The sequence below is a fragment of the Felis catus genome, chromosome C1, assembly GCF_018350175.1.
Source record: "Felis catus isolate Fca126 chromosome C1, F.catus_Fca126_mat1.0, whole genome shotgun sequence".
Taxonomy (NCBI): domain Eukaryota; kingdom Metazoa; phylum Chordata; class Mammalia; order Carnivora; family Felidae; genus Felis; species Felis catus.
In genome coordinates this window covers 162689657-162714256 of record NC_058375.1, presented here as the reverse complement: position 1 = coordinate 162714256, position 24600 = coordinate 162689657, and the positions used below count along the sequence as shown (strand labels likewise).

The 24600-nt window shown below is 39.9% G+C and overlaps 1 protein-coding gene across 2 annotated transcripts in view; it reads left to right on the top strand.

The window, feature by feature from the left end:
* Positions 1–24600, top strand: part of GPR155 (G protein-coupled receptor 155) — a 47940-nt gene that overhangs the window by 13723 nt on the left and 9617 nt on the right. For both annotated transcript variants that reach the window (XM_003990880.6, XM_019838276.3), the window contains exons 3-12: positions 292–691; positions 3964–4129; positions 5009–5164; positions 7124–7207; positions 7828–7945; positions 12470–12554; positions 12643–12733; positions 13986–14196; positions 18430–18534; positions 22653–22789. In XM_003990880.6, the coding sequence (XP_003990929.2) occupies positions 292–691; positions 3964–4129; positions 5009–5164; positions 7124–7207; positions 7828–7945; positions 12470–12554; positions 12643–12733; positions 13986–14196; positions 18430–18534; positions 22653–22789 (1553 nt within the window). The remainder of the gene's footprint in view (positions 1–291; positions 692–3963; positions 4130–5008; positions 5165–7123; positions 7208–7827; positions 7946–12469; positions 12555–12642; positions 12734–13985; positions 14197–18429; positions 18535–22652; positions 22790–24600) is intronic.

The window sequence follows — 24600 nt, the reverse complement described above, 5'->3', positions numbered from 1 at the left end:
TATCGAGACTACTCTTAGCCTGTACATAATAAAAATTAGTAGGTCTCACTAATGATAATTTTTTAAAGTTGATGATCATTTTATAAGCTAAATATCATTTAATATAATGTGTTTTTCTTTTCAGCTTTATTATTAAAATTTACTTTTCCAAAGTAGGCTAATGAGGTCATTGTGCACTATTTAGATTAATTTAAAATGTTATAATTAATCATGGAAAACATTATATGAATAATTTATTCATGCATTTCTGTGGTAATCATTTTTGAAACAATTTTAATTCGTGTTTTGCAGTTGAAGCCTTATATCAAACTACATACCCAGAATATCTCCAGTACATTTACTTGGTGGCACCAATATCTCTTATGATGTTAAACCCTATAGGGTTTATCTTCTGTGAAATCCAGAAGTGGAAAGACACTCAAAATGCTTCTCAAAACAAAGTGAAAATTGTAGGACTTGGACTTCTGCGTGTTTTACAGAACCCAATAGTATTTATGGTTTTCATTGGCATTGCCTTCAATTTTATTCTTGATCAAAAGGTGCCCGTATATATGGAAAATTTTCTTGATGGACTTGCAAACTCTTTTTCTGGATCAGCTCTATTTTATCTTGGTCTTACAATGGTGGGGAAAATAAAGAAACTGAAGAAGTCAGCATTTATTGTACTGATTCTTCTCATCACAGCTAAACTGTAAGTTTCACTTACTTAACTTGGGGACTGTCCTCTGTGAAAGCCTTATTTAGTCAATTCATTAGATGTGTCTATGACTATTTTCTCCTTTAAATAATCTGAGAGTAATAATGCCTCCTAACTGAGTAGTTGTGATTTGAAGGAAAATGTGATGTTGGTATATTGTGGAAAGTTATTTCCTTATTCTGTGTAGATTATTCTTCCCATTTTCCCGACAGAAAATGAAGACTATTGGTTTCTCTTTAACTTTTATATAAATTTACTTAATATCTACTAACGTCCCAGTTGATCATATTTTTAAAGGAAATTTTACAGGATTTCTAAGTTTTCTAAATCTTTTAAAACCCTATTACTCATGAGGAAAACAATAATTTTGAATATAAGCTTTTTTTCATGAATTTGGGGAAAATATAATTCTGTGGATGGTTGAGCTTTCTAAATATAGGTAAGTCAGTACAAATGATTATTACCAATCCTCTGATCCTAGCCTATCAAGTAAAGTTCCTTTTATCAGTTTCTTAGTCAACAGTTTTTCAGCTTACTTAGCTCATTGGCCATGGAGTTATATTTCATGGTGCGGGTGACATAATTTTACTGTGACACTACCCCAAGGCACTTGGGGCATACTTAACTATTGAAATCATCTCTTGTATAGACAGTTAAATTCACAAGAGCAGTGCAATATGAAATAGCCTCTATATTTTCAAAATAATAAAAATGAATATAACTTTTGAAAATTATTTATGGTGTGGTATTCTTCTTGGAAATAAAGAATTAATTAGTATTGCCACGGTAATAAATATGGTTCTAGTGATTGTCAACTTCAACTTATAAGTAGAATTTAAATATTCTCATTTAAAAAGTCTTTTTTTTAAGTTTATTTATTTATTTTGAGAGAGAGAGAGAGAGAGAGAGAGAGAGAGAGAGAGAGAGAATCCCAAGCAGCCTCCACACGGTCAGTGTGGAGCCCAACATGGGACTTGAACCCACAGACCGTGAGATCATGGGCTGAGCTGAAATCCAGAGTCAGACGCTTAACCAACTGAGCCACCCGGGTGTCCACAAAATCTTTTTCCTTAAAAAAATTTTTTTTTCTTGGTCTTTGATCCCCATTAGATATCTTTATCTATTTTTTCTAATTAAAAAATACATGTAAGAGCAGTTCTTCATTCTATATAGAGCATATCTCTAGGTGCTACTAGGACAATGTTATCACCTGCCTGGCCTTTTTTTTTTTTTTCTTTTTTAACGTTTATTTATTTTTGAGACAGAGAGAGACAGAGCATGAACAGGGGAGGGTCAGAGAGAGGGAGACACAGAATCTGAAACAGGCTCCAGGCTCTGAGCTGTCAGCACAGAGCCCGACGCGGCGCTCGAACTCACGGACAGCGAGATCACGACCTGAGCCGAAGTCGGCCGCTTAACCGACTGAGCCACCCAGGCGCCCCTGGCCTTGTTCTTTTTAAGAGCTTCATCAGCTCAGCTTCCCTTACTTATATGGTCTTTCTATGGAATCCTGAAGGATCTGTTTAATCACTGACTCTTCACCAAGTCTGGATTTCGCCACTTCTCTGCTCTGCTTCATTGTTTCAGTTCCCTTTGCCAAACCCTTTGGTCTCTACAATGATGCAGAAGTAATTGTAAGATACATATTTTTCTGTTGGCTTTCAGAATCTAATTGAACAGCATTGTTATCAATACCTGAATACGTTTAAACCCCAAATCATAATAAAGATCAGGGTTTTTTTCCAAAAAGAAGTTTAGTAATTTTCTTGAAAAAGTTTACTCAGGTTTTCAATCTTTTTTTTCTTTTAACATTTCAGTTTGTTAGTAAAGAAAACAAGAAACAGCAGCTACAACTACAACTTTTACACATTTTTTGTAAGAAATTATTTGTAGAAAAAAAACTGAGTTTTCTCCTCCTAATCTCTGATGTTGAAAGTATTTTTATTTTTTTATTAAAAAATTTTAATGTTTTTATTTTGTTTTTGAGAGAGAGACAGACAGACAGAGCATGAGCTGGGGAGGGGCAGAGAAAGAGAGGGAGACACAGAATCCGCAACAGGCTCCAGACTCTGAGCTGTCAGCACAGAGCCCGACACGGGGCTCCAACCCATGAACCCCAAGATTGTGACCTGGGCAGCAGTCAGATGCTTAACTGACTGAGCCACCCAGGTGCCCAGAAAGTATTTTTAGAATGTTGTTACACTTAGGGGCATCCGGGTTGATGCCTAATCAACATCAGTTGATTAAATGTCCAACTCTTTTTTTTTTTTTAATGTTTATTCATTTATTTTAAGAGAGAGAGTATGTTTGAGCAAGCAGGGGAGGGGCAGAAAGAGAGAGAGAGAAAGAATTCCAAGGGAACTCGGTGCTGTCCGCGCAGAGCTCAACTCAGGGCTCCATCCAGTGAACCACGAGATCATGACCAGAGCCAAAATCAAGAGTAGGACACTTAACCAGCTCAGCCACCCAGGTGCCCCAAACATCCAACTCTTGATTTCAGCCCGGATTATGATCTCACAATTGGTGGTGAGGTTGATGGAGCCCCACATCAGTGGCTGTGCTGACAGCATGGAGCCTATTTAAGATTCTCAGGGCAGGGCACCTGGGTGGCTCAGTCAGTTGGGTATCTGACTCTTGATTTCAGGTTAGGTCATGATCTCATAGTTCTCGAGTTTGAGCCCCGAGTAGGGCCCTGCACTCTCTTCCTCTCTCTGCTCCCCTGCCCCCTCCCCCGTGCACACGTGCTCTCTCTCTCTCAAAAATAAATTTTAAAACTTATGAAAAAAGACTTTTTCTGGCCCTCTGCCCCCTCCATACCCTGTACAATCTCTCTCTCTAAAAAAATTAAAAATAGGGCACCTGGGTGGCTCAGTTGGGTGTGTCCGACTTATGCTCAGGTGTTGATCTTATGGCCAGTGATTTCAAGCCCCACATCAGGGCTCTGTGCTAACAGTGTGGAGCCTGCTTGGGATTTTCTCTCTCCCTTTCTCTCTGCCCCTCTCCCCCATGTGCTCTCTCTCTCTCCTTCAAAACGAATAAATAAAATAAAAGAGAACATTATTACACTTAAATGGCTCCAAGTTGAATTCTTGGTTCTTTCAAAATGTTCACAAGTAGGCATGCAGAGAATATATGCATGCAAATAGATACTCCTTCTGGGCAGGAGAAGAAGAATAACCTAATGCCAAGTTCACTAGAACAATCTCCCCCTTGGGGACCAGCATGCTTTGATGTCAAGTGAATGACACATTTCTTGTTTTTTTCAGGCTGGTGCTGCCACTTCTGTGTAGAGAAATGGTGGAACTCCTGGACAAGGGCGACAGTGTAGTGAACCATACAAGTTTATCAAATTACGCATTTTTGTATGGCGTCTTTCCTGTAGCGCCAGGCGTGGCTATCTTTGCAACACAGTTCAACATGGAAGTCGAGATTGTATGTATACACTGTTCTCTAAGTTTGACTGTCCAGTTAGGAGAAAAATGAATTTTTAAAACACAGAAATCAGCATTCTTTTATGAGAATTTGATATGTGTAAGCTACTTCGTTGTAAATAAGGAGGCATCGTGTAACATCCTGTAATAGTAGTTATTTAATGCAGGGTCTTTTCTCAGCCGTTGCTTTTTTCATTAGTCTTTTTAAATTTCAAATATTTCATTGTTGTACTTATACTGAAGCCTAGAGATTATCTACAGAATGGTAACTTTTGAAATTTTGGGTAAAAAAAAAAAAAGTTTCATTCACTGATAATTCAACCAGCAGATGCAAAACACCACATAATGAATTGCAGTAAATAGCTAAAATTAATTAATACCAAATTATTAGCCTTGTCTAAGCATATTGTACATGTTCCTTACAGTATTAGACTAAATGTTTTTGAACTATAACAAAGGAACTAAATTACTTAACAAAGGTTAGTTCCATTATTTAATCTGCATGGTAATTTTTTTTTCGATTTTTTTGCCCTATATTTTATGAAATAGTGTGGAAGGAAACTGGTCATCAGTTTAATTAGATCATTAATATGGTTTACTGTCTAGAACCTAGAAGATTACCATCAGCGTGGGATGTCTAGTATTGGTTATGTACAAATATTAATTGAGCATGGATTGGAAGAGCCAAAGGAACTTAACTGTGTTTTCTTTTAAGGACTCTCAGAAATGGGGAATGCAGCATTAGAGAATATGCTGGAATTTGTGATGTCTTTTTACTGACTCTTTTATTTTAGAATGTCTTCATGTGGTGTGGCTATTTAAAGTTTAGAGTAATTGTTTATCGACAGTGTGACCCTCAATTTGATTTCATTTTTTGCAGATAACCTCAGGGATGGTCATAAGCACATTTGTGTCTGCACCAATCATGTACGTTTCTGCCTGGTTACTAACCTTTCCCACTATGGACCCTAAGCCATTGGCGTATGCCATCCAGAATGTCAGTTTTGATATAAGTATTATCAGCCTTGTCTCCTTGGTAAGTATGTCTCAGTGTAAAAATGAATGAAAACACAGAATGAGTTTGAGAATAGCTTGGTAACAGGAAGTTAGGGATTTAAAATGTATTTAAAAAAAATCTCTTAGGCAATAGAGAAAGCTAAAGCTTACGCATAAAATGTACATATCAGCCTTGCTAGTTGTGTCTTGTTTTGAGAGTTAGTCATACAGCAGACAAGGCATGAGATTTAGTCAGACCTGGATTTGGACTGTTGCCCTGTCACAAACTAGCTGTGTGTCTCCAAACTTCAGTTTTCTCAGCTGTGAGCTGGAGATACTAATTTTACCCATTTCCATGGATTGTTTTAAGGATTACATGAGACAATATATGTGAAAAGCCTCTGCAAATGGTGAATCACTATACAAATAATAGCTGTTGTAGAATCATGGTTGGAAGGGATCATCTGTCCATCCATTTAATGTTAATGAAGCTTTCTGGATGAATCTAGTTCAAATTAAATACCTAAACATTTGACGGCTAGAGTATCCTGTAGCTCATGTTGCCTATGGAATTCAAGCGGTATTCTGGATGGGGGGGCAGGGGGAAGACAACTTTTACTGTTAAGGGAAAGGAGATAGGGATGAACATGTATACTGACAACAAATAAATGTGTGATTAATGTAATTTTTAGGAAATTTCACTTCTGTTACATATTGTTAAAATCTGTGCCCTTTGGTAAGAGGATTGGGGAGAGAGATGATATAAATGTTGATTGAAATGAGGGCAGAAGAAAGAAGGATATTTACCAGCATCCTTAGCTGGCCACTTTAGAGGGAGAATAGAAACCCAATTCTTTTAAATATAAGGGATGCAAGACAGTTCATCTTAAGGTGGGCAATGTGTGTTGTTCCAAATAAGACTACCTGGAATTTAGTTACTTTATGAGCCAGTATGGTGGCATTTAAAAGAGGAAAACTTAGAATAATGCATTATAACTGCATCTCCCGCTAAAGATCTTTTCCTGAATAGTTGGTGAACCTGTGTGCTACCCCAGCCGCCAAAAGTAGGGAAAGTTAGGACATGGCCCTGGTCAAGGCATTAGTTCTTAAAGACCCTGTCATTTTTGAACAGTTAATTTGTGATAGGATCTCCTCATTTTTTTTTCAAAGTATAAATGATATATAATTATGAGTTTCAGGAGTACATCATAGTGATTTGATATTTTTATACATTATGAAATGATCACCATGATAAAACTGGTTACCATTTGTCACTATTCAAAGTTATTGCAATGTTATTGACTATGTTTTCTATGCTGTACATTAAGTCCCCAGGACATATTTATTTCATAACTGGAAATTTGTACTTTTCAGTCCCCCTGACCTGTTTCACCTACCACTCAACTCCTCCCCCTTCTGATGGCCAACAGTTTCCTGTATCTATGAGTCCATTTCTGTTTTGTTTGTTCATTTGGTTTGTTTTGGGGATTCCATATGGAAGTGAAATCATTTACTATTTATGTTTCTCTGTCTGACTTATTTCACTTAGCATAATACCTTCTAGGTCCATCTATGTTGTTACATCTCCGTGCTATTTATATAGCATGGATATAGTAATTTACCTTAATATTTTGGGAGGGAACTAGGCAGATTAAAGTAAGTAAAATACTGGAATTTCTTTTGAACCAAGATAAACAGAATCCTTTAAAGAAGCTAATAAAGGGTATCTGGGTGGCTCAGTCAGTTAAGCGTCTGACTCTTGATTTCCGCTCAGGTCATGATCTCATGGTGGTGAGCTTGAGCCCCGCATGGGGCTCTGCACTGGGTGCGGAGCCTGCTTAAGATCCTCACTCCCCTCCTCCCTCTGCCCCTCCTCTGCTTATGCACACCAGTGTGCAGTCTCTCTCTCTCTCAAAAAAGAGCTAATCAATGAGTTATTTGATAAGGAGTTATTAAGGTTTTAAAAACCTAAGTAACTTTTGAACCTTTTGTCTTTAAGATCTGGTCTCTGGCTATTCTTCTTTTGAGTAAGAAATATAAACAGCTCCCTCATATGCTTACAACTAATTTACTCATCGCTCAGGTTAGTAAACATATAGATATTTGGAATTATGCTTTTTTCATTGATTATTCTACTGTAGAGGAGAAAATTATTTCGCTGGGTTTTTCCAGTTATAAAGTCAAAAGTATTTTTTACTGAATGCAGTCAGTTACAACTTGATTACAATTAATTCATGCCTAATTTATTATATACCACAGTAGGTCTTGAACTGTATATAAAGGCTGATAATGGTGGGCAGTGATAATTTTGCATTTTTTAATAGAAATAACTGAATCATTAAAGATTGAATTCTCTCACATTTTTAATAGAAATAATTGAATCACTAAAGGTTGAATTCTCTCACAATCTTATTCTTCTAGTCAAATCGTTGCATATCTCAAATTATAATGGAAAAAAGTTTAGCATTTTTTGTGTAACCCATTAATAATTATAAGGTTAGTATTTAGAATGTTGTCTGTTTCAATTATGTACATTGTTAAAGACTGTGTAAAAAGGGGTTTTATCATAAAACTTGAAGCTTTAGTATAGCTAGCATAATTGTTCAGCAGTCCTTTAAAGTGAATAATTATATTTGCTGCGAATAAAAACATTTATGTGACTCATATGAATATGACTGACTTTGTTCATAATTTTTTCTTCAGTCTATTGTCTGTGCTGGAATGATGATATGGAATTTTGTGAAAGAAAAAAATTTTGTTGGACAAATTCTGGTGTTTGTTCTATTGTACAGCTCCCTCTATAGCACCTACCTATGGACAGGTGAGTTGGATCATAAATGGCAGTTTAAGTCTTTTGTCATTAGAAGCTCTCAGCTGAGAGCTGACCTTTTTGAAGTCTAGTAGGATAGGATTAAGGCATTCTCTCGGCTGCTACTGTCACTAGCACAGGCCGTCAGCAATGCTGTGCTGTTTCCTGGTGTACTGTATTCCTGACTGGATTCAGGGGGTTTCCGGTCACGTGGTCTTTTTCCTCAGGATCTTTGGCTCTCGGCCCCAGTCAGCACAGCTCGCCTTTGGACACACCAAGAGATCAGGTACTGGAGGCAAGTGAAGAAAGGAGGGAGGGAATGGCAGACAAGTAGGAGGCATGTGAGGTATGTCCCCGAGATCACCAATAGGGTCCAACAGAACTGAGTGAAAAATTCTGGCTCTGCCTTCAGCGAGTGACTTAACTTTTACAACCTCAGTTTCCTCATCTGTGAGACTGGGTTATCACACCTTGCAGAGTTACTTTGAGAACTGAATGAGATATGGGTATTTATGCCTACTACATATTAGGCAGTCAACAACTGGAACTATATTATTAAACAGAAGGAAAAGTGGTTATATGAGAACAAGAAAAGGTAAGGAATAAAAGGATATGGAAATACAAGAGTACCCGGTAAGAAAGACTGTTTCTCATTTCAACTAGCTCCAAAAAAGGGATTCAACTATTTTAGCATATTGTCATTTTGAAGTATATAATATTTATTTGGATGCATACATTCCGGTATGTTTGTGAAACGTTCTGTCTGACTGTATTGTATTCATACCAAAGATGTGAACCCATAAAATGGCACATAAGAGGAAAATGGTAGAATGGAAGCACTGGTTATGGTCACTGTTAGGAGGCAGGTGTCAGGAAGTGGCTTCAAGGGACAGGCCTTTGATTTCATGCCTTTAAGATCACAAGTAGGGCCCTTCCAAGTCAATAGCCTTTTGAAGTGAAGCAACAATGTGAGGAGAAAGTATAGAATGAAAAATTCAGTGCTAACAGGAGAAGGTGTGCGCTTTCTAAAGGCAGTATATCTGTACCTAAACCAAGGTGAGTTCGCTCCTTGGTGAGTCACAGATAGAAACTACACCTGGTGAGTCGTCGCACAAAGGAAACTTTATTTGCGACAAATAAGGAGATCATAACTTTCAAAGCTGTGACTCCCTGCAGGGGTGAGTGGGTTCCTTTTATTTAGGGTTAGGATGCATATTTAGATAGGGAAGCCTTGTCATGGTATGTAGAGGCAAGCACATGGTCACACCTTCAGGAGACGTGGCTATACGTACATTGTATGTTATGTAAATGAGGCTGTGCTCCTTCCTGGGTGGAGATTTTAATGTTATGATGAGGTAAAGGTAAATGTTGATCATCCCAGAGGTCACTCCATGGTTCATCTGCGCAGGTGAGAGTCAGGGGGTTCACTCAAAGTGGTCTGGGTGGGTGGTCTGGGTCACCAGAGCTCTTCCTCGAGCAGTCATTATTGCTTGAGTGGTAGTTTCGGTTTGCATCATGGGATGTTAGGCCTGTAGGATCCTTTGCCCGAGTTAAGAGGTAAGTTGGAAAGAAGAGTTTAAGGAAAAATGTGGGACAAATGTGGGTAAGTACAAGCATGTGAGCAGTAAGGTCAGGTCTTGGGATCCAGCTGGTGCACATCTTGCATAGCCTAAGAGTTTTCATGAGATGTCAAGTAAAAGAGCCTAGAGATTTCTATTTACAAATACAGATGAACCAACTTGATCTCGAATACTTAGGTTTATTAATGGTAAACTTATCATATGAATAGGAGAACAGCAAATAGATCAATATATCAAAAATCCCCAAGTGTCCTTGAAATCCTATTTAAGCATGCATGCCAAAATCTATCCAGAGACCTTGTTCTGAATTCCTGGATCCCAGTGAAGGTGCCCCTTAACCCTTGTTATTATGCTATAACAGAATTTTAAATCTAAAGTGTCATTGTAAATCATCTGTTCAACATTTCCAATTTCATTCATGTGCATACTGTCTTTGCAATTTTTTTTACGTTTATTTATTTTGAGAGAGAGAGAGAGCAAGCAGGGGAGGGGCAGAGAGAGAGGAAGACAGAATTTCAAGCAGGCTCTGCACTGTTGGCACACAGCCTGATGTGGGACTTGAACTGACAAATCACGAGATCATGACCTGAGCCAAAGTCAAGAGTCAGACCCTTAACCGACTAAGCCACCCAGATGCCCCCATCTTCACAATTTTTGCCATATCTGCATACCACTTGTCCTTTTTTTATTTTTCTCTAGAAATTTACTCACTTTTTTTACTTTAATAAATTGAGCCTTATATTAAAATCCCAGGTTTTGGCCGCCTGGGTGGCTTAGTCAGTTAAGCATCCGACTTTGGCTCAGGTCATGATCTCGCAGTTCGTGAGTTCAAGCCCCACATTGGGCTCTGTGCTGACAGCTCAGAGCCTGCTTGGGATTCTCTCTGTCTCTCTCTGTCTCTGTCTCTGTCTCTCTCTCTCTCTCTGCCCCTTCCCTGCTTGCACTCTGTCTCTCTCTCTCAAAAATAAATAAACATTAAAAAAAATGAAAATAAAATAAAATCCCAGGTTTTGTGTGCTAGTTTTTCAAGTACATGTTAAAATAAATATGGAGTGCCTAGGTGGCTTGGGTTGCACGTCTGACTTCGGCTCAGGTCATGATCTCATGGTTCATGAGTTCGAGCCCCACTCAGACAGCTCAGAGCCTGGAGCCTGCTTCAGATTCTGTGTCTGCCTCTCTGTCTCTCTCTCTCTGCCCCTGTCCCATTCATATTCTCTCTCTCTCTCTCTCTCTCTCTCTCTCAAATATAAATAAACGTTGAAAATTAAAAAAAAAAAAAAACAAACAAACCCAAAACTAGTCAAAAAATTTCACCTTTGTACCACCTATAGTCTCTACAGTTTGGAAACCCTAGTTTAGTTGAAGTCCTTTGTTTTTCAAATGAGTTAAAAAAGGCCTCAAGAGATTAACTGATTCTGGCAGGAACTCTCAAAGCTTCTGCCAGAAACTCAAGAGAGATCCAGGGCTAGCCTGGGCCTATTGGTATATCCATCGTTTCATAAGGCAGGAATGATGACCTTTAGAACTTTAAAGAGTACCCTCATGACCGTAACACAGCTGGCACACTATTGTGTACCTTGTTTCCCTGACACTTTGAGAACCTAGAACTATAGAGTGTCCAAATGTGTTTTTTAACACATTGGTTAAAAATGTGGATTTGTATTATCGTAGCATAGTGTTACTTAATCTGTACCATCTTGGATCGGAGTCTGGATTCCTTATATACAGCTAATATACAACTTTAAAACCAAAGCAAATTCACAGATGAGAGTCCCAGTTACAGACTCTGTGAGTCTAATTAGCAACATTCATTGACATGACAAAGGATGTTGTTTTGCTAGTCTGAATCACAGCTTGGAATGTAAAAATGGAACTCATTTCTCTGGTGAGGGGTTTTTTTTGTTTTTGTTTTTTTGTTTTTTTTAGTGTGGCTTGCCTTTACTTTCGTGTTTGGATTTATGACCTGGTTCATCTCACTGCTTTTCTCTCTTCAAACTACCACAGAACCTTCCCTTGGACCATGCATTGTGATATCATTTGGCCTTCATTTGGCTCAAACTTAATGTAAAACCAAATGTAAGCTCTAAAATCATGAGACTATACTTTGGTTATTAGATGGGCATCTCGATGATTATCGATGAAAATATATCAGATAGATTTAAACTGTCCGTAAAAATTTCTAGACCCTGCAGGATATGTCTTAAGAGCCCTAGGGGTCCATGGATCTGAGTTTTAGAAACTGATAGAGTTGGACTTAACCTTGGATCAGAAGCCTGGGTTTGTAGTCCTGCCCTGCCCTCTGCTGGCTATGTGGCTTGGGCAAACCTTTGCTTCCATAGCTATAAAATGAAGGTGTTAATTTAAAAGTGGTTCCTTCCAACTCCCAAGTTCTAAGATTGTATAACCATGTAGGATTGATTAAATTTTACTTGTATAAATAATTGGATTTATGGTATAATGTATGCTCAAGAGTTTTAAAACATTTGTTTTTGTATTAAGTTCATATTATATTTGTATTAAGATCTGTCATTTAGACTTGGGTCATTTTCCAAAAATTAAACCTGTATGAGAATTGCCTATACTTTCTTACCACCAGCAGAGTGGGAGTGTTTTTATTTTTAGACTTGTTCTGTATCCACTTACATTTTTTTAAACAAATATACTTAGATTCCAAACATATCAGTCAAAAGAATAAAATGATTTGGGCTTTTGAAAAAATCCTCATGTATAAAACAAGAAGATTTGAGCAAAAAAAAAAATGACACGGGAGGGAAAACATGAGTGATTTTGAGGAAATCTTGCTTCAAAATATTGGGGACAGCATTTCTTTAGAAAGAGTAAATTCTAGGGCAAAACCCACAGACTACCATTGAAATAAGTTTGGTTAAAGTTCTATGAAGTCCAGTCAACATCAAGAGTAATTGTCTGCCTTTCAATCTCTATTTCTTGTTCATAGGCCTTCTGGCAGTTTCTTTGTTTCTTTTAAAAAAGAGAGAGAGTGTACAAATTCCTGTTGGAATCATCATAATATCTGGCTGGGGGTAAGTTGATAGTTTTCTGTTTGCTTACGTGTTTCCATATGTACAGTTCCTATTCATCCTCTTTTTCTCTCTCAAACCCTCATTACAGAATCCCTGCTCTCCTTGTTGGTGTTCTTCTGATAACTGGAAAACATAATGGGGATAGCATTGACTCGGCCTTCTTTTATGGAAAAGAGCAGGTAAGAGGAGTTTATGGACAATTCTGTTCTTGGGAATGTCTCTTTCTAGCTTGTTACTGTGTTTTGCTCTACGTACATTAAAAGTTATTTTACAAATCTGTTTATTTATTTATTGCACATCACATTGGTGCTAAGGATTTCCAAATGCTTCAAACTTATTGGGTCTTCTTCTTTTTTTTTTTTTTTTAAGTTTATTTATTTTGAGAGAGAGTACGCGAGTGCTCGTGTGAACAGGGGAGGGGCAGAGAGAGAATCCCAAGCAGCGTCAGCACAGAGTTCAACACGGGACTTGAACTCACACACCGTGAGATCATGACCTGAGCTGAAATCAAGAGTTGGATGCTCAACCAACTGAGCCACTCAGGTGCCCCAAAACTTATTGGGTCTTCTTAAACTCACTTATGGATTATGTTTCCTCTACTGGAGGAGAGAGTGATTAATGTATCTACTGATCAGAATTCTCTAGGGCTAGGGCCCAAAGATGTGTGTTTGTAAATAGGTTTTTTTTTTTTTTTTAGTGTTCATTTTTGAGAGAATGCAAGTGGGAGAGAGGCAGAGAAAAGGGGACAGAGGATCTGAAGTGGGCTCTGTGCTGACAGCAAGCCGATGTGGGGCTCGAACTCACAAACCAAACTGAGGTCATGACCTGAGCCGATGTCGGAGGCTCACCTGATTGAGCCATCCAGGTGCTCCAAGGATGTGTGTTTTTAAAAAGACCGTCAAAAGATTTTGACTTCCTATCTCCTTTTTTCTTTTTTGTAATTTTGAACTTTATTGGGTTGTTGTGAGAATAGATAAGATTATACATTTAAAGGACTTAGACTAGTGCTGGCATATAGTTAGTACTCAATAAGTATTAGCCAGAATTATTTATGTTTAGTATTATTACCATAACAGAGTCTCCAGCTGAGGTACCCTTGAACTTAGGTATTAAAACAAGCAAAAACTTTAAATTAAAAAAGGCCTGTGAGTAGTCATTTAGATTACTTATAGAAGAAACCAAGATATTGATGTACAGTGAAAGAAGCATCTAGAAATCTTACATGATTGCAAGCAAATCCTAGTTTCTCTACAAGTAACCTATATCCCTTTCATACTCTTAGTCTTTTTTTAGAACTACTGTTCTAAAGCATTTGTAGCTGTGGGGATATTGTATTTCCCACCAGAAAAAGTTCCCTTTACCTATTCTACTAAGATTATCAAAGATGGGATTACGCAAAGTGTCCTAACGTGTCTTTGCAACAACTGGCAGATGATCATCACGGCAGTCACCCTGTTCTGCAGCATTGTGATAGCGGGCATATCACTCATGTGTATGAACCGCACCACCCAAGCGGGACGCTATGAAGGCTTCGACCAGTCTCAGAGCCACAAAGCAGCAGAGCCTGGGAACACCACTTTTGAGGAGAGTCCAGTGCCGATAAACGATCCGGAACCTTTTACAAGCTCTATCCCGGAAACAGGTACGATCCTTAAATGTAAAGAAACACTTCCATGCCTGTATAGCGTGTATCCTGAGTGTTTCGTTTCAGAAAACTCCCTTGACCTATCTGGAATATCACAGGTATTTGTCAAATGAGGGACTTGAATCATAGTCAAGAGCAGAAAGAGCTTGCAGGTTCTTCATTAGATTCGCGTTTGTAAGTCTCTTGTGAGGATCATCTTGTGTTAAATCCTAAGACTTCTTTGGACCTGAAAGTTTAGGAAAAAGTAACAACTGAAGGAAGTCCCCTTCCAGGAAACCCAGCACTTAAAACATTTGTTAACTTGACAGTCTTGTATCAGGCAAGCACCGTAATAAAATGAATTAAGGGAGGCCTGATGAAACAGAGTTAGTAGGAATTGGCAAACTGTAGTCTGCAGGCCAAATCTGGTCCCTTGACTGTCCTCGTATGGCCCAGTTCTTACATATTCCGCTTTCATAATGTTTTGTTCGAACACACCCGTGCTCACTTATTTGTGTATTTTCCATGGCTGCTTTCATGCTGATGCTGGTAGAGTTGAGTCATTCACCAGAGACCAGGGGCCTGCCAAGCCTACAGTATTTATCATCTAGTCCTTTATAGAAAATGTCTGCCAATCCTTGGTATAAGTGAAAGTATGATCTTAACTAGTAACTTTGTTAATAAGTGTCAACAATTGTTGTGAGATTTGCTTCAATTCATGAAGGGAACTCAGCAACAGAGTATGCATTTTGGATTCATTGCTGCATGTGGAGGTTTCATAGATGTAAAACATTGTGCCAGGAAGTGTCAGTGACAGTACCTATTTTGTTCAGGGGCTTTGTGGAGTAGAGGGATGACTAATCGCAAAACTGTTAGCTGTAGGGGCGGCCGGGTGGCACAGTCTGACTTCAGCTCAGGTCATGATCTCGTGGCTCTAGGGTTCAAGCCCGCATTGGGCTCCCCGCTGTCCAGGCTCCGGGCTTTCTGGGCTCCCTGCTTTCGTGCTCTCCATCCTGTCCACTGTCAGCACAGAGCCCGCTTCGGATCCTCTGTTCCCCTCTCTGCCCTCCCCTGCTTGTGCTCGCTCTCTTTCTCTCTCTCTCTCTCTCAAAAAGAATAAACATTCTAAAAAACCTATTAGTTCTAAATATCAATAAAAAGAGAGAGAAAGAAAGAGAAAAATCTTTAAAATTTAACTATTTTTGTCTTAAAAAAAAAAAAGAAAACCCCACAAATCTTACCGTTTTACATTGCCCCCTTCTCCCTCTCTTCCTTCCTCCATCCCAAACTGGAAGTATATAGCACAGTAGCTAAAAACAGAGATGGGAGCCAGACTGGCTGGGTTCAAATCCTGACTCCACAGTCTCCTGCTCTTTGATCTGGGGCAAAGCTCCCGGTGCCTTGGCTCCCCCATCTGATGCTGCCAATGTTACTACATAGGACGACAGGTCCTGCCACACAGGACTGTAGTTTGCCAACTCCTCACTTACACACTATCCCTGCCTCACTCGGGACTCATTTAGTTCATATTATTAATGGTGCTCACTAATTTTTTTTTTGTTAGAACCTTTGCGATTACAGCATCAGAATTTCATTCTTTTGAGCCTTCTTGACCTATTTCCTTTTAAAATGGAGGCTCAAGGATTCTATTCATGTTTTCACTAACATTTTAAAAGCTGCTTTCCCTAAGTCTGCAGTATTTTCTGATCCTGCCCATCACCCTTTCCTTCCTCACGTTCTTTATGGACTCTTTCAGTGATCCTATAAAGGATCCTGAAGACCACCACTCTGGCTGGCTCTCTATGCCTTCTTTCCCCAGGACTGTTTCAGAACTGGCTACAGAAAGCCTGACAACTTGTGCGGGGAACACGAAACCAAGTGTCTTAAGCCCAGAGCCTTTTGCTGCTACCTCTACCTGTATTTTAAAAATTTTTTAAGTTTATTTATTTATTTTGAGAGAGAGAGAACCACTGGGGGAGGGGCAGAGAGAGAATGGGACAGAAGATCTGAAGCAGGCTCTGAGCTGTCAGCGCGGAGCCTGATGCAGGGCTTGAACCCACAAACCATGAGATCATGACCGGAGCCAAAGTCAGACGCTTAACCGACTGAGCTACCCAGGTGCCCTCACCACCCGCCGGCATGCTTGTATTTTAAAAATAACTAGTAAAGTGTACCATAGATATTCTTTAAACCTTGTCATCATCATCTCTGGCAGGAAAACTAACTTGCCCTGTAATGTAAATAAATGAAGAGCCAGAGGACAACTATTGCATGGTTCCATAGGAAACCTTCCCCAGTGTTTACATTTCCCTCTCCTTGTATCACATTGTTTTATAATTGCCTTTCAAATAGTCTGTATAACCCACTTGACAGTAAGAGCTGTGACTGACCTGCCCAACGTTATGGCCTCAGCACCTAGCATGGTATCAGGCTTACTGTAAGTGTTTAGTAATATTTGCGAAATGGGTGGGGTGATGGATGGGTGCGTAAAACACACCACGATTTTCTGAAGCTGCCCTACAAATTGCCATGGCAAAGTACGTGTTTATTTACCTATTCATGGATGTTCGCAGCGAAAAGGTTTTAAGATCCACGTGGTTATTCTCCTTCCCCAAATCCTGCCGTCTTCTGCTTCGCTAGTAGTGTTAACACATAACACATTACATATCCAGCCTGGCCTCCCAAACCTTAGTAGTCCAACATAGATCGTTCACCTCTACCTCTTGCCACACATTTGTCCAAGACCCGTGATTGGCACATTATAAATGTAGAATCATGATTGAAAGGAAAATTAACCTATTTTAATAGGAGCTTGAAGGTTTAGTTAGCAAAGAAAAAGCTAACAGGCGAGTTATACATCCTTTGTATGTTAGAAGATAAAAACGGCCATCTCACTTTCTGTGGTGGCTGCGATATTATGCATGTACATTCACGCCCTACGTGTATGTCACTGGAACCGGCTGGCTTTATACCTGTCTTCTGAACAATGTTATCTTAGCTGATATAAGCCTTCAAGTTTCTGAAGATAGGAGGGCCAGGCCAGATGATCTCTGTATTTTCTTTTCTACTATGCTGTGTTCTATTTTCACCTTGAGAGGTGGCATCATTATCTTAAATTTAGAAAGACGCTTGTGATAGTTTATTCTACATTGTAGTTTTTATACTTCAACATTTTTTTTTTTTTTTTTTTTGGTTAAGAACATTACTGAAGAATCGAAACATATTGTCAATGAAAGTTTCAGCCTAGGCATTATTCCTTTTTCTAGCATATTAAATTTCAATGCAGTTTATCACTGAAGTTATTATTCTATTCGAATCCATTGTCACAGAGCACCACGTCTTATATACGTGTGAAATGTTGCAAGGACACTGCATGTGTTCTCTGACTATGTAGAGGAAAAGTTACAGCTCTATAGCAGGTCTCTCGGTGTGACTTCTGTAAACCAGTCTACCTATAAAGCAGCAAGAGATTTTCAGCTGTATATATTTGAAAAAACAAAAGAATATAATTGTTTTTACTGCATCTTCTAGACGCATAGAAAACACATTCTTGAAAGAAGTGAGTCTTGAACTGAACGTAAAGGAAGAGAGGACTTCAGTGAATTAATAAGAGTGGGAATTGTATGTGTTTCTAACTAGGTCCGGAGACCCAGATAGACATGGGATTTGTGGAGGACACTGAAGAATTGTCCTGAGAGAAGGGAAAGGCCTTGTTGAGTAGTGGGGGCAGTTGGATAGGGAGAGAGGGGCCAAGTCCTCACGAGCCTTTTAAATTCAAGCTAATGAGTTTGAATTAACTACAGTTAACAATAGAGCAGTCGTGCATGTTTTTAAGGAGTGATGGAATAAAGGCTCTATTTTAAGAAAGTGTTCAGATGCTTAATTCTCAAAGCACAGTGGTAACTCATGAAACAACATGAGTTGTCTCATACCACAAGGAGACAATATATAAAGGAGCTGATCTTTTGTCTGCCCCATTTAAATGTTAACTTCTGTATAAGCATGTGCAAATTCTTCTTGATAGATCCCATGTGAAAATATTGTGGCTGCGTGGGAAATGTATGTGTGTGTGTGTGTGTGTGTGTGTGTGTGTGTGTGTGTGTGTGAGAGAGAGAGAGAGAGAGAGAGAACAGGTTGTTTTTTTTTGGTTTGTTTTGGGTTTGTTTTGTTTTGTTTTGTTTGACATTTCTCGAAGCTGTTCATTTCTGCTGGGGTTGGTCCTTATTCTCGAATGCTGTCTTATTTATATAGGTTGCTGCTCCTGCTCCATGGGAAATGGTGGATTATGCTGCCCATCCGCCGAGCCAGTAGCAAACACAAGCACCAGTGGGCTTGTGACTCCTTCGTCTGAGAAAAGTAAGTGCCTCCAGGCTGTGAGGATGCGCTTAAGGAACAGAAGATTCCTCTCTCCTTAGAAAGCTGGACTGATTATGCATTCTCAAATAAGATGGGGAAGAGTGCTAATAGGATAATAGTTGTGCATAGATAGAATATTCATGAAAAAAAAAGTTCTTATAGTAACTGGTAGAATTATACACACATTTTCCAATAAATGTAACCCACGTGATAACTCCAAGAAGTTTGCCCCAAGTGCCATTTTTTTCCTCAGATGTTTTTCATATTTTAGCAGCTGAGACTCCCCCTCAACTCATTTCCTCCAGGGCCAGTGCTTAATTACATTTTAAATCTGTATACTTTAAATATACCGTTTCTCATAAAATAAGAAAAATCTTTAAAAGTAATAAGCTTTGACATATAGACTAAGAGACTGAATTACATTTGTGGTCTGAATTTCAAGGTTTTGTTTGTGCCCAAATTGGAATATGACATTATATTAGTAGAAGGTGTACAGCATAATAATTCAATATTTGTATACATCACAAAGTCATCACCACAATAAGTCTAGTTACCATCGCTCATCATTGACCCCCTTCACTCTTTTCACCCTCCCCTAACCCCCTTCACTTCGATAACCACTGTGTTTGACCCTGTCCTAGTTCTTGGTTGTCTCTAGAACCTTTGTGATTGTCTAAGTAGCCTGATTTATTCTTGAGAGTCCCAGTTGTTGAGGGTGTGGTAGGTCCCGTCAGCATTCCAAAGGGAGTGATCTCGGCCACCGCCTAGATTCAGGCTGATTGGAAGCCAGACCCTCAGGCAGCAATTTTTCAAGTATGCAAATATATACAGTTCTGTGAGACCACAGTCATAGACCCTGCTGATCTCTAGACCAGGAGATCTGAAGGTATCCTCTGGGCAGCAGGTGCCAAGAATCAGAGCTTGAGACCAGTGTAAAAGATCCTGTCTAGGAGACACTAGCAAGCTGTGGTGAGGCCAAGTAGGGGGCGGGGGTGGGTGCAGATGGTGTCTCCTTGCCTACATCCTCTGAGAGTGCCTTTAGGTGTGTGGCCAACCTGAATCCTATCCCTCAGGTTGAAGTTCCGGGGTAAATAAATGAGTCTTTGCCACGTGCAGACTGGGGGTGTGTTTCAATCTACTGTCTGTGTGTTGTGCAGGATATGGTGTCCTGTCCAGAACTGTCTTCCCAATTGTTATAGACCCATAGAGCCCAGGAGTACAGGCCCCTCCGGCCACCAGAGCCAGGCAAATGAGAGTGGCCTCTCTGTGGGCTGAGTTCATCCGTCAGCCTTTAGCAAGGCTGCAGGAGAATGTTGGGTGTGGGGCATGCCTGTGCCAGGAAGGAGCATGGGGGGGGGGGGGGGGCGGGACACGCTTGCAATTTTAGCGATGCTGAAGAAGAGCATTCTGGGAGAGACATGCCTTGGTTTTAGCCATACATGCCTGCCCTAGAAAGAGAGGGAGAGTGCCAAAACTGGCACTCTCCAACAGCACTCTCCCCCTCAAGGAAAATTCCAGCGAATCTTTAACAATTGAATCTCCTTCACATATAATCCAGTCATCTCTCAAACCAGTGCTGGTTCCCCAGACGGGTGAGTCCCTGCTGAGCTCCCCATAGCCCTTGGGTCCCCTGGACATACGCCCTATTGGTTTCCAGAATGAGACTTTGTTGGGGCCTCATCTGTCTGGTGTAGGTCCCCAGGGTCAGGGTACCTGATATGGAGCACAGACCCCTCACTTCTCAGGGAGAAGCTCTGAGCCTGTGAGAGCCTTCCCTATTGTGGGTTGCTGCACCCTGGGGTGAGGGTTTTGGTAAGACTATAGCTCTGCCTTTCCCACCTGGCTCCATGGGGCCATTTTCCCCTCATTGCAGAGGAAGCTGCTCAGCTAGTTTTCAGCTCTTTTCAGGTGGGAGTTATCGCATAGATGGTGGTAGATTTGGTGTGTCTGTGGGAGATGAGTTCAGGGTCTTCCCGTGCCACCGCCTTGGGCCATCCCCATGCATACACAATGGAATTCAAATTATTTAAAACAACCGAGCACACTTACATGAAATTGCAATGCACTGTCAACTAATTATGCTCATTTATAATCAAGTTAGAAAGGGAAACCCCCCAAAGCCCTCTCTTCATGATGAAGCATATGTCAACTGTATTGTTGCCAAAGGCATTTCATTTCTATATAAAAGCTGTGAGGGTTATAAATAAACATGTGTGCAAATCACCTAGCACAGCACGTGGGGCACATAGTAAACGCTCAGCAAACAGCGGTCGCAGTGGTAACAGTTGCTATTAGTCCAGCAGGGTTTATGTTTGGCTGCCAGCTGCTGGCTAGGAATGGATTTTAAATCGTGGAACTCCCGTTTCTCCAGGAAGAAGTGAAAATATATCAGATGTTGGGCCTTCGCTGGCTTTCTGATAGGAAACCCCATTGGGCATTCAGTTAAACTGTCTTTCAGTTTTGGGGTGCCAATTTTGTAAACTAATGTTTCTTTACATCATAATTCCCAAGGCTTTCCTTCTTTTTTTTTCCTCCCTACACAATATACCTAATACTAAAGTCCATAGACAAATTCAACATGTAATTTAATTTGACATTTCTTTTGTCTCTGAAAATTGTTTTGCTTTGCTTATCTGCCATGTTCTTCGTTAATAACGCTGACTCCTGAAAAACTCTTTTATAGGAGCTTCTTACATTTTCTGATCCTCTTTTGCAAAACTTACATAGAAGGAAAGCCATCATCTATGGACGTTGTCTACTCATCCAATTTAGTATCATTCCTAAGCCTGAAACAAAAAAAGGGGAAAAGAAATCAGACCATGGACAAGTGAGAATTCTGAGTCTGATAGTATAGTTAGTTCCTCATCCCCAAAACACCGGTACAGCACAAAGGCAAAATCAATATTATGATGTGGAAAAGGGGCAAATGGAAGATAGTAAAATGCATTTTTATCCATTTTTGTCATATCGGTACACGATATTTTGAGACCAGATTTATTATGTTATACCGGTAGAATTTTTCTATACCAAGCTATACACGAATAATTCTTATTAAAATAGGACCACACCACAGCAATGGTTTGGCAGCCTGCTTTCTTTTTACTTAGCACAGCACACTTCTGCATGCCATAGCTGTGATGTTAGACCGTGTTTAAGGACGCCATGTGTCTTTTTCTAAAAAGTGGCTGTGGGAAATACAAATTTTTGTTGTTACCTTGAGGGTTGAGAGCTATAATATTGTGTTTTTCATCTTTCGCTGTTTAAAATCAGACTGTGTGTTAGGCTAGACATCCATTTGGTAAAAAGAAAATGTTTTCCCCTGCTTTTGAGACCATGTACATGGTGGAGCTGAGGCAGGAGAACAGAGGTTTCTTGGGAAAGGCCCTTCTCCTCTACTCTAGGCCACATAAGGGTCGTTCGTATCTGTGATTTGGACTTGGTTCTGTATGTGAACAGAACAGTGTATAACAGTTTTTATTTGCTTTCTTAAAGGTCTTTTCTAAGGCAGATTTTAAACTCTTGAATGAAAGGCAAAGGGGAATAATTAAGTTTGTGTTACAGTTAGCCAAAACAGGATATTCGTGACCAATATGCAGATTTGCTATAGATGAAACACAAGTTATTAATTTAGTCTTAAAAAAAAGAAATTAAGATACATAGAGGGTTATAATATATAGCTAATGGCGGTAACAACAGCTAACGGCATGCATGGGGGAGGTGCATAGTGTTGCTAAGTAAAAAGAAAGCAGGCTGCCAAATTGTCTGTGTAGTATGATCCTACGTTGATGAAAATTATTTGGGTATATCTTGGTGTAGAAAAATTCTATAAGTATATACAGTAAGCCTGGTCTGTATGTATGTATGTATATATTAACACCATCGAATAGTGTAGACGGGAACTATGGCATACTACTTGTAGTTTTCAGATAAAAACACTTGACAAGTCCAACTCTCCTGAAACCACATGAAGGAGCCTTCCTCAGATTTCATCTAAAATAATACACTGATTCTGAGCTGAATGTGCATATGTGCTGGTTTGCTTCGAAAGTCATTATGAATTTGAAATGCATTCAAATAAAAAGCTCTGATTACAAATTGTTGTACTTACTGTCTTATAGATGAGCATTGTGTGAGTCGCTGTAACTCCCAGAGCTGCATGTTAGTCCAGGAAGAGGAGCAGTATCTACAGAGTGGAGACCAGCAACTGGCTCGACATGTGTTGCTGTGTTTACTTCTCATTATTGGCCTGTTTGCTGTAAATGTTTCTTCTGATTTTGTTTTGGGGCCATTTCTTTAAATGTTTGGCAAAGATTTTATTCAGGCATCTGGGAGAAACTTAGTTCCTGCTTCGGGGCGTGGCAGCGAGGCCAATCCGAATCCCCATCTTGAGCAGTTTGGTGGGGAAGGGGGCAAGAAGGGTTCACAGCACCCTGTCACCTAAATGGCCCAACAGCCTATGTTGCTTAGAGTCATTTCCTCATTCTATGCTCTGAACCTAGAATTTGGTAAAACCGGGTATCTCCACGCTGTGTGCAGGGCCACTCAGTGACTAAATGCCTACGTGGCCTCCCAGAAGATAAACTTTTAGAAAGAATTTTTAATTACGAAAAGAGCATAACCACTTCATGCCATAGATATTTGCACAATCACTGCCTTCTCTTTTTTCATACATTTTTCGTGGTTCTAAAGTGTACCTAGAGATTTATACTCTGCTTTGTCACTTGTGTCAGTCATTTTCTTTTTGCTAGGTAGTTGTTGGTAACTGTTACTTTAAATGGCTCCTCAGTAAACAGTAGAGGAGATACATTGTAATTTATCCAACCACTTCCTTATGGATGATTATTCCTAGTTTTCCCAAATGCTCAAATAAACATCTCCATGCAGTATTTCATTATGATAGAGTCTCAGACTTGGGAGACCTGGATCAAAGAGTATAACGATTTCTGTGCCCCTGGATGCATTCTACAAAATTGTGTTCGGAAGGAGTAGTATAGATTTGTAAAAGGACTCCCACCAGCACTGAATGTTATGAATTTTATTTATTTATTTTTTTTTAAATTTTTTTTTCAACGTTTATTTATTTTTGGGACAGAGAGAGACAGAGCATGAATGGGGGAGGGGCAGAGAGAGAGAGAGACACAGAATCGGAAACAGGCTCCAGGCTCTGAGCCATCAGCCCAGAGCCTGACACGGGGCTCGAACTCACGGACCGCAAGATCGTGACCGGGCTGAAGTCAGACGCTCAACCGACTGCGCCACCCAGGCGCCCCGAATTTTATTTTTTTTAATGTTTATTTATTTGAGACACAGAGAGAGAGAGAGAGAGTGGGGAAGGGGCAAAGAGAGAAGGAGACAGAGAGCTTAAACCCACGAACCGTGAGATCATGACCTAAGCTGAAATCAAGAATTGGACCCCTACCAACTGAGCCACCCAGGCGCCCCTGAATGTTATGAATTTTAAAGTTTGATAACTTTATGAGTGAAATATAGCCCTTTCTTTTCTTTTTTTTTTTTTTAAACATTTTTTTTTCAACGTTTATTTATTTTTGGGACAGAGAGAGACAGAGCATGAACGGGGGAGGGGCAGAGAGAGAGGGAGACACAGAATCGGAAACAGGCTCCAGGCTCTGAGCCATCAGCCCTGAGCCCGACGCGGGGCTCGAACTCACGGACCGCGAGATCGTGACCTGGCTGAAGTCGGACGCTTAAGCGACTGCGCCACCCAGGCGCCCCAAGCCCTTTATTTTCTAAATGCGTTTCTTTGATTACTAAGGGATTTTAAAATCAGTTTTATGTCCTCTTGTGTGAATTATCATTTATTATATAATTCTTTAAGATGGTTCAAATGTACCTTGCCTGGGTCCTCCCTAGATGGGAGATGGACCATATATATAACCAATGAAGAAACCTTTTTACATTGGGATGTTCATTACATCGAATGCTGTCAGCCAGCACCATTTTAACTGCTGTTTAAGAACAAAAATCAAAAAGGGGCACCGGGGTGGGTCAGCTGGTTGGGCGTCCGACTTCGGCCCAGATCACAATCTCATGGTTCATGGGTTCAAG